Raw genomic sequence first — 9,977 nt, 5'->3', positions numbered from 1 at the left:
AAAGCTTAAAAGACAGAAGGTAGTGGGGAGAGGACAGGGAGAACAGGAGAGGTAATAAGAGGAGTGACAGTAGACAGCAGAGCAAAAAATAATGGATAAATAGAAAAATACAGAGGAAACCAAGAAGAGGTAGAAAGAAATCTGGAAACTGATAAAAGGAGCAGAACTACAGAGGGATCAGGAGTGGGGACACTGGTCAAATGTTCATGAGGCACTACAAGAACCTTCTGTTACATCTTTTATGGAAAAGAACACTGATAATCCAAGTGTGGGCTTGAGTTCCCCAACACCAGAAGGTTCTATATTTTCTGGCCAGACCTCAGACTGCAGACATTGTTACAAAATCAGGACTCCTTTTATACTTGTTGGTGCAATAAAGAGGTCTGAAGGCAGACAAGAGCAAAAAGCAAATCTGGTAGCCAGACATGGAAGAGATGGAGGGGAAATGAGAAACCCTGTTGGAGGCTTGTGGCTGAGGGAGGCAGTTGGGTATCTCTAACAGGGAAGTGAGCAGAGGAAGAGGCTAATTTGTTTTGGTGGCAAGGGTAGTTACTACAGAAGAGTTCAAAAGGGTTTGGAGGGGAAGCTGATTTCTGAGTCTGCAGGCACTTGTCCTGTGGAGGCATCCTTACCTACCAGAGCTGCAATGCTGCTGCTTCTGCCCCTGCTCTTCAAGGGAATTCTCTGCCATGGGCCAGGTACCGGGGGTAAGAAGAACCCAGGTGGAATGAGACCTGTGGTTGGGCAAAGTAGGGTGGATAAAAGTTCTGGAGAGGGCCTGGAGACAGGGAGTAATATTTCTACTAGACGCCCCTGGAATCTGCATGCCAGGCAAGGGCCAGGCTTCATCCTTGACCCCTATCTCTTTCTGATTTTGGGGATAAGAATATGGATCAGGGAGAAAAAGATATGGGACTATGTACAAACTTTGTAAGTATTTCCATTTTTTATTTCCTACATTGGCTTTTCTCTCCATTCCTTTTACCCGCACTCTATTGTCACTTGTCTGTCTTTCAGCAACCCGAGGTCTAGCACCTCATCATCCAGCAACAGAAGAGCCCCCCTCCTTTCGCTTGCTTCAGATTTCTTCCTTTGCCAACCAGACCTGGCAACATATGGAGGGCTCAGCCTGGCTGGGTGAGCTGCAGACTCATCGCTTGGACCCTGCCTCGGGCATCATCCAGTTCCTGTGGCCCTGGTCTGGGGGTAATTTCAGCAAGGAAGAGCTGAAGAACATATTGACGTTATTGCAGTTGTACATTCACAGCTTCCCCCTGGAGGTGCAGGCATTTTCCAGTCAGTTTCAGCTTGAATGTGAGTTTGCTTTTCAAAGCTGATATTTGCCTGAAATTTCCCACCAGGGCAGATGTTATATGGCCTCTGACCATTATCCAAACTTCCTGACCTTGTTTCTGTATCCCTGGCTCACTCTTTTTAATTTATTTACTTATTTGTTTAATTATTTAGCTTCATTTTTTCTACTATTCGCAATATACATACCCTCACACCCAAATACAAAGAAGGACCTTCATGTACATATCCCTGCACACTCTGGAATATACTCTCATGTTCTGGCTTCTTGTAATATTTGTTGCCTTTTGATTTCTTCCCCTCATCCTTGGCCTGAGGCTCAGCCTTTCACAACTGAGTCTGCCCTTCCTTCTCCCTGGCCTGAGTGTTCACTTAACCTAACCAGGACCTAACAACACCCAAGTAAGGTCTTCCTGCTGTTCTGCTGTCTTTCTAACAGTCTTCCCATCTAACACTTCAGGTTAATTATTTCAACATTCCTTTATTATTTTAACATATTCTTCCCACAGATTTTCTTTACTTTTAATACCAAACTTTAGTCTTCCATAGAAGTTTCTTCCCTTGAATTCCTTTATTTTCTAGATAGTTGACTTTTTCTCCCTACAATTTGATCTGTATTAATTATCTCTTCCTTGTCTTTCCCAGATCCCTTTGAGTTCCAGGCATCTGCTGGCTGTGCAATGCATTCTGGAAAAGCCCCAGAAAGTTTTATAAACACAGCATATCAAGGATCAGATTTCCTGAGTTTCCAAGGAAATTTCTGGAAGCCATCTCCAGGAGCAGGGATTCTGGCTCAGAGTATCTGTAAGATGCTTAATCGCTTCCGTATTATTAAAGAAGTTGTGCAGAGCCTTCTCAGTGACACCTGCCCTCGGTTTCTGTCAGGCCTCCTGCAAGGAGGGAAGTCAGACCTGGAACGACAGGGTGAGTCCAATCTCCTGTCCCCTCATAGGTTCAGTGCTTAACCCTTGTATTTCAGTGTTTTACTATTTGTCATCCCTTTGAAGCATAGAATAAGAAGCTAGAAGGTGAGTGTGTGTTCTGGACTGCTTCCACAATAAGAGAAAGAGTGATTGCTAAAACAGCTAAGGTTCCTGAGCCATGAAACTGAAACTGGGATGGCCTCCTAAACTCCATTTCTTCTCATCTTTTTTCAGTGAAGCCACAGGCTTGGGTGACCAAAGGCTCCAGTCCTGGTCCTGGCCGTCTGCTGCTGGTATGCCACGTCTCTGGCTTTCATCCAAAACCTGTGTGGGTGATATGGATGCAGGGTCAACAGGAGCAGCGGGGCACTCGACTAGGTGAAGTCCTGCCCAATGCTGACGGGACGTGGTATCTTCGAGTAACACTGGATGTGGCAGCTGGACAGGCAGCTGGCCTGTACTGCCGAGTGAAACACAGCAGCCTGGGAGGCCGTGATATAATCATCCACTGGGGTGAGAAAGAACGAGGGCTCTGCTGGGAAATGATAATCTTCCCATAGTTCTGGGCTAATGATTGAGTAGCTGGAGAATGCATAGAATTGCTATGCACCAGAAGATAAAATTGGGAAAATACAAATCGTAAGGAATGGGGAACATTCATAGCAATTAAATTTCAAGAAAAGATAAGGAGAAGATTAGAGGTGCTAAAGAAAAATAAAAGAAGGAGCAAATAATTTAGTAAAAAAGAGCAGAGGATGAGATCAGACATAGAGATTCAGGAAGAATTGAAATAAGGGATCTAGAAAATATGGAAGGAAACTCTTTTGAAGGTCCCAAGCTGTGAAATGCAAAGCTTTTACTGAGGTTTGATAGAAAGTCTCTCATAGAGTGACATTATTTTGTCCCCAATCAGATGGATACCCCATCTCCCTGATATTGATCTGTTTGGCTATAGCAGTTACTCTTGTTACAGTGGTTGTGGTGGGCTCATGGATTAAACAGCACAGGTGAGACTTTTCTTGTTTATTTCTTTAACTACTTATGCATTTATTATTTCTTTCCTCTATTGTTTTATGTTCTCTCTGATTATCTGTCTTTTAGATTAAAATCCTCTTCTTCTCCCACAGCTCAAATCAGAATGTCTCCCCTCCCCATGTACCCAGCCCTACCCCTCCCATGGAAGGAAACACCCAAGAGCCCAGAGGTTCAGGAAACCACCTCTGCCTGGCACAGAGATCTTGGATCAAAAATAAATTGTTGAAGAAATGGAAAATGATCTTGAACCAACTGTGATGTTATTAGTTTTACTTATACATAAAATTATAGTCTACTTCTCTTGAACCTGGATCATACTAATAAATAAAGCATGCCTTTTCTAAAACAGTTTTTTCTGACAAAGATTCTGACTTATTTGGAAACTTGACCTCTCATCCTTATCATGTAACAATGTTTTTCTGCTTTGCACCTGTTTATGGATCCATCAAGGTCTTATTTAGATGTCTGTTTCTGAATCTTCCTGGAAAGTTTCCCTGGATGGCTCAGTTGAAATCTCAAAACAGGTACCAGATGATCTTACTTACATCTGGAATCTAATGAATAAAATAAACAAACAAAATAGAAACAGACTCATGGATACAGAAAACAGGCTTATAGTTGTCTAGTTGTCAGATAGGAGGTGTTTTGCGGGCTGGGTAAAAAAGGTGAAGGAATTAAGCAGAGAAAACCACATAGACACAAAAAACAGTATGGTGATTAACAGAGGATAGAGGGAAAAGGATGGTTAGAGGAGGCAGAAAAGGGTAACTGGGTGATTGTTGGGTTAACAAAGGAGGGATGCACAAGGCCTGGTGAATTTTATAAAAAGTTTATTTATGCATCTGTGGTCAGGTGGGCTGAGACCCTAGTGGCATCAGCAGCTAGAGAAAAAAAAGCCTCGTCCTATATAGGACTGAGTTTGGTGTCTTTCTCCTTTCAGGGGGAAGAATTCTGTTCTCTGTTGTGATTTAAACAATGGGAGAGGTGAGATGGTACTAAGTAAAGAATGTTCAGATAAGTGATGAGGAATGACTAACTCTCAGGGTGTCCCAGAGTTGGGTGGAGGTAAGACATGAATAAGGATTGCTTAGATAAAGAATCATGGGAATTTCTTTGGCCCTGTGTCACCTAAAGTTCAGCCTGGATAATTGAAGCTATTGGTAAAAGGCTCTGGACCTAAACCTAACAGAAATAAAAGGTGATGAAAAGAGATTTCACTTTCCCTGGTGAACACACAATACAAATTAAGATGTTGCATTATAAAAATGTACATTTAAAACCTATTTAATTCTTTAAACAATGAAATCCAAGTATATCCAATAAAAAATAAATAAGGAAGATTCTAAGATGGAAACAGAGTAGGAATATGTTTCAACTGCTACTGCCCAGGACCAAAAGGATTACCACTAAACTTAAGAACGTTCATCTTAAAAAATGAACTTTGAACTAAATGAAGAGGAGTCTATATCCAAGGATCACAGAAGAAGCCACATCAAGACTGGTAGGGAGGGCGGAGACGAGGAAAGGGCTGCACCATTCCCAGAAGTGACCGGTGGAGGAGGGTCTGAATGGACTCAATGCAGGGAGGTTTGCCCAGAAGGGGAGGGTTCTAAGCCCCAGGCCTGAAGCCCCAGTGTAGAGCCTCATAGCCTAGAAGATGTGCCAGCACAACATTTGGCAGTGAAAACAGCTGAGAAATCTGTCTGCAAAAAAATAGATAGAGCTCTTGGTGATGCAAGCTTTATCTTAAAGGGCCAGAAAAAAATCTCATTCACAGCCACTTGCCTGGGACTCAGGAGAGAAAGGGCTAAGAGGAACGGAGTTGTGTGAGGAAAATGTGAAGTTGTGACCCAAAAAAAGACTCTGTGGTGACTTCCACTCCAATCCTTATACTGAATCATTCATCTTTTTGGGTGGAATTGTCCACTCCTTGTAACATTAACCTGGGGGAAAGAAACTGTTCCACATCCCTGCCCAACCTTAAGGAGACTGCACCAATCTGAGAAGTAAGCCAGGAAGCAGGGGGTGCCTCAGTGACTCAGTTCCCTGGCATTGAGTCCAGAGCTTTCCACATATTCTCACATGATTGTGACTGCTGCTTCTGTGTCAAAAAAGAATCAGTAGAAACTATCTGAACTGCAGGCAAACCACATCTCTGGGTCTCAAAGACAACACCCACCAGAATCCTTGGGTCCACACCCTACTAAGTTCTGTGAAAAAAGTCAGGACAGACTGACATCAGGGGCTGTGAAATGGGATCCACATCCACCACTCTTCCTAATCCTTGAATTGTCCCAGGTATAGACTCTACCAGAGGTTTTATTTCAGTGGCTGAGCCCAAAAGCAGCCAGCACATAGAGCTACCAAGAGGCAGAAATGAGGGAACCTTGGGACTTTTATGATTTTACCCCATGGCCAGTGTGAGTAAAAGTCAGCCTAGGTGTGTGGATTGGTATTTCCATGTACACCTGGTCCCAGCAGAGGCAGCCACAAACTCTGATTTGCCTGGAGCTCTAAGAAGGTTGCTGAGGGCTAGTCATGGCAGTCACGGCCAATGTTCCCCATTGGTCTGCACCAGGTTTCCTCCAGAAATGATCAGGGCAGGGACATCCTGATGCCAGGTACAGAAAACATTAGTTCAGAATCTAATGACCCTTGCTGGTGGTGTGTCCTAAGAAAGAGCATGTTGGACACAAGGCCTAGCCAAGGCAAGCTGCACGTTATGTGGTCAACTCCTGCACAGCAGCTTGTGCAAACATTGAACAGGGCAGAGCTTCATGGTCAGCCTTTCTGGTTCCCAAATACCTTGCCACACTGGCCATGGTCCACAGAGGAAAGGAGAAAAGCTTAGAGCATGAATACTCAAGGTGTGGGTTCCTGGGAGCTCAGTGTTAGAATGAAGTGAGGGGCTTAGCTTCTATCTAGAAGGGAACAGTCAGCCCCAGTGGAGGACGCTTGGTCTTTCTCCCTGAGACCAGGATTCCCCAACTGGAAGAACTTCTGTAGAGGAGACTGTTGAGTCCACCTAATCTTGACTTGCTGCTAACCTCACTGGGGAGAAATATAATTAGAGCATCTATCAGTGTCTAATGGATTAAACTCTGGAAGAAAAAAGCCACTTTCCCAGACTGAGCTTCTGACCAAGACCCACTGAAATAGAGGGATCCTGTAATGATGTCATCTTGATGTCAGCTGCCCTAACCTACTATCTTTACAACCTGTGAAGGGGTGCATGGTGTAATGTTGTCTAAGCCCACACCACAGACTTTCAACAGAAAACTCTGTGGGAAGCAGGAATCTGCAAGAGGAAGTAGAATGGATGAAAAGTGGAGAAAATTTATGGAGTTTGGGCCCTTTTAAGATGGTGCTCTCAACTCTAAGCAGGAGGAACCTGATACATATACACAGGTTGACACCACCCACACTACGCACTGGCACAGAAAATGCCGACACAAACAGTGAACAGAGCAGTAGATCTTTCAGGTGGCCTAGAGTGGGTGGTAAACAATGGCTGATGCCAACCCATACCAGAATCCTGTGAGAGGACCAGAACCAACACAAATAGTGGTGGGTGGCTGACCAAACAAGTGCTAGACTCAGCTATCTACAGAAGCAGCACACTCAATGGAGGAGTTCAGAAAGAACAAGACACAGCAGAAAATAAATACACTCAATGGGGTAGAAACTGCAAAACATGTAAACCCTGGGCTTGCCTGGTCAAGGCACATATGGGAGTTGATGCTTTCTGCTCCTCCCCCCTTCTCTCTCTCTCTCTCTCCCCTCTCTATAATGAATAAATAAAATATTTATAAAAAAAAAAAGGACATTGAAATTATAAAAAAGAACCAGTCTGAAATGGCAAATACAAAATCTGAAATGAAGACTGCTCTAGAAGGCATCTACAGCAAGCCATATGAAGTGGAAGATCAAATCAGTGATTTAGAGGAAAAGATAAATATAAGCACAGGAAGGCTCAAAAAGACTGAAAAAGCTCTGAGACCTCTATGACAACATCAAGAGAAACAACATCCAAATTATAGGGGTTCCTGAAGGAAAAGAGAATTAACAAGGGATAGAGAACTTGTTTGAAGAAATCATAAACACTTCCATACATTGACGAAGAAAAAAGTCACATCAGTTCAAGAAACACAGAGAACCTCATTAAAGAGAAACCTAAGGAGGCCCACACCAAGATACATTATAATTAAAATGCCAAAGTTAAGAGACAAAGAGAATACTAAAAGCTGTGAGACAAAGTCAATTAATTACCTACAAAGTAGCCCCCATATGGCTGATATCTAACATCTTAACAGAAACACTTCAGGTCAGAAATAATTGGTGAGAAATATTATATATGATGCAAAACAAAACCAACAACAAAGACTACACTATCTAACAAAGGTATCATTTAAAATTAAAGCAGAAATAAAATGCCTTCTAGACAAACAAAAAGGACTCAAGAAGTTCATTACCACAAAACCACTACTGACAGAAATGTTTAAGGGCCTGCTATAAGAAGAGAAAAGAAAGAGAGAGAGAGAGAGAGAGAGAGAGAGAGAAATCTAGAGAAAGAGATTTATAGGTTTAAAGAATAAAATGATAATAAATAAGTACATATTAATAACCTTAGATGTAAATGGGTCAAATGCTCCAATCCAAAGACAAAGGGTAGCTGCATATTTAAGAAAACAAGACCTGTATATATGATGTCTACAAGAGATCCATTCAGAATAAAAGATACACATTGACTAAAAGTGAAGGGTTGGAAAGAGTATTTCATGCAGAAGGAAATAAAGAATGGTAGATACATGATAGAACAAGGAAGCACTTCAAAAACATTATGCTAAGTAAAAGAATCAGGACACGAAAGACACATATTGTATGATCCCATTTATATGAAATATCCAGAACAAGTAACTCCTCAGAGACAGAAAGTTATTGTTTAATAGTGGCATGGTGTGAGAAAATGACTACTTAATAAATATAAAATATTCTTTTAGGGTAATAAAAATATTTTGGAAATTGTCACAGCTAATGGTTCCACAACAATATAATGAACTAAATGTCAATAGATTGTATACTTTAAAATAGTTAACTTTTTGCTATGTTCCCCTCATTATAAAATGAACAAGTAATTATGAGATATTCACACATTAACTAAACACTTCATAATTCAGGGATAAGATGTTTCATTAGAAAATAATAAAAAAAATGGAAAGTTTTAGAGGAAAGATTTTCCTTGAAGTAAAATAGAATGTTAAAAGTTGTCTCATCAACACTAGATGCAAGAAAAGAATGAGATTGAAATGAGGAATTCCAAGATGGTGATGGAGTAGGCAGATGTTCCAACTGTCACCTCCCAGGATCATATTGGATTACAACTTAAATTTAAGAGAAATTATCTTGAAAAACCAACTTTGTGTTAAACAAAGAGGAGTCTATAACCAAGATTCACAGAAGAAGCTCCACTGAGACTGGACGGAAGGGTGGAGACACAGAAAGGGCTGCCCCATGCCCAGGAGCAAGTGGTGGCTGAAGATCTGGATGGACTGGCATTGTGGGGACAGTTCCCCTGACCAATGTGGGTGCTCAGCCCCAGGTCTGGAGTCCCAGTATAGAGCCCCAGAGCCAAGAATAAGTCTTCACACAGCATTTGGAGGTGAAAAGAGCTGGGATTCTGTCTGCAAGAAAGAGATGGAGCTCTCAGAGAGACAGGCCCCATCTTAAACGGCCTGCACTGAAATTCTTTTTCACGGGCACTTACCTAGGGCTACAGTGCAGGGAAAGCTGAGAGGAGTAGCATGAGGAGAGTGTCAAGTTGGAGGCCCAGGGAGAGACACTGTGAGTGATGGCCACCAGAACCCCTGTGCTGAGTCATTCTCTAATTCCTCAGTTGCGAGTGGAGCAGTCCCCTCTGAGTGGCATCAGCCTGGGGAAAAGCAACTGCTCTGCCCTCAGGAATCTCTGCTACCCCAGTTATGGTGATGGGTCATTCTGAGAGGCCAGGAAGTCAGAGGGCACAGCAGTAACTCAGTTTTCTGGTGTTGAGGCCAGAGCTTTTTCCCAATCTCTCCCAAGTCCAAAACTGGTGCTTACACCTCAGGGAAGACTCCGTAGAAACTGTCCAGAATATGGTAGACCACACTTCTGGGTCTCAGAAGCAACACCCACCAGACTCCTGGGGCCACACCCTACTAAAGTTGATGATAAAAGTCTAAACAGACTGAAGCCTGGGGCCGAGGGGCAGAGCCACACACACCACCCTTCTTATTCCCTGAATTGCCACAAGCTCTAGACAATAGCAGAGGTTTTTTCAGTGGCTGAGCCCAACAAGCAGCCAGCAAGCAGACAGAGGCTGCAGGAGGTGGGACTCAGAGGACTTTTCCCCAGGACCAGTGTGGGTAAAAGCCAGCCTAAATGTGCAGCTTAGTATTTCCATGTGCACCTGGGCCCAGCAGAGGCAGCCACCAACACTGGATTGCTTGTAGCTCCAAGAAGGTTGCCGAGGGCCAGTCACAAGCAGTGTCTCCCACTGGTCTGTGCTGGGTTCCTTCCAGAGAGGTCCAGGGCTGGCACATCCAGAGGCAGCTGTACAGAGTATCGGTTCAGGACCTAACTACCCTTGCTAGAGTGGTATCCAAAGAAAGGACTCCTCACACCTGGCCCAGCTGAGGTGGATTCTCTCTCTTTAATCAGCACCAGCACACC

The 9,977-nt window shown here is 43.1% G+C and overlaps 1 protein-coding gene across 6 annotated transcripts; it reads left to right on the top strand.

Moving 5' to 3' along the window:
- Positions 1–575: 575 nt before the first annotated feature.
- LOC136330539 (T-cell surface glycoprotein CD1e, membrane-associated-like) lies at positions 576–3,596 on the top strand. Of its 6 annotated transcripts, XM_066267488.1 has the most exons (7): positions 576–707; positions 886–930; positions 1,018–1,314; positions 1,957–2,235; positions 2,469–2,747; positions 3,148–3,241; positions 3,362–3,596. In XM_066267488.1, exons 1-7 carry the CDS (start codon positions 647–649, stop codon positions 3,525–3,527), a joined length of 1,221 nt encoding a protein of 406 aa, XP_066123585.1. In that variant the 5' UTR covers positions 576–646; the 3' UTR covers positions 3,528–3,596. The 6 variants fall into 6 exon arrangements, with proteins under 6 accessions (XP_066123585.1, XP_066123587.1, XP_066123586.1 ...); XM_066267490.1 differs by lacking the exon at positions 886–930 and having other exon boundaries at positions 576–698; XM_066267489.1 differs by lacking the exon at positions 886–930.
- Positions 3,597–9,977: the final 6,381 nt, after the last annotated feature.

This window comes from Saccopteryx bilineata, chromosome 3 (assembly GCF_036850765.1).
Source record: "Saccopteryx bilineata isolate mSacBil1 chromosome 3, mSacBil1_pri_phased_curated, whole genome shotgun sequence".
Taxonomy (NCBI): Eukaryota; Metazoa; Chordata; class Mammalia; order Chiroptera; family Emballonuridae; genus Saccopteryx; species Saccopteryx bilineata.
The sequence above is the reverse complement of the archived record's forward strand: the minus strand, read 5'-3'. Positions and strand labels throughout refer to the sequence as shown.

Excerpts from the sequence above, each read along its gene's own strand:
- LOC136330539 (XM_066267488.1), top strand. The coding sequence starts at position 647 with ATGCTGCTGCTTCTGCCCCTGCTCTTCAAGGGAATTCTCTGCCATGGG. Across the intron at positions 2,236-2,468 it reads GTCAGACCTGGAACGACAGG|TGAAGCCACAGGCTTGGGTG; the intron begins GTGAGTCCAATC and ends ATCTTTTTTCAG. Across the intron at positions 3,242-3,361 it reads TCATGGATTAAACAGCACAG|CTCAAATCAGAATGTCTCCC; the intron begins GTGAGACTTTTC and ends CTTCTCCCACAG.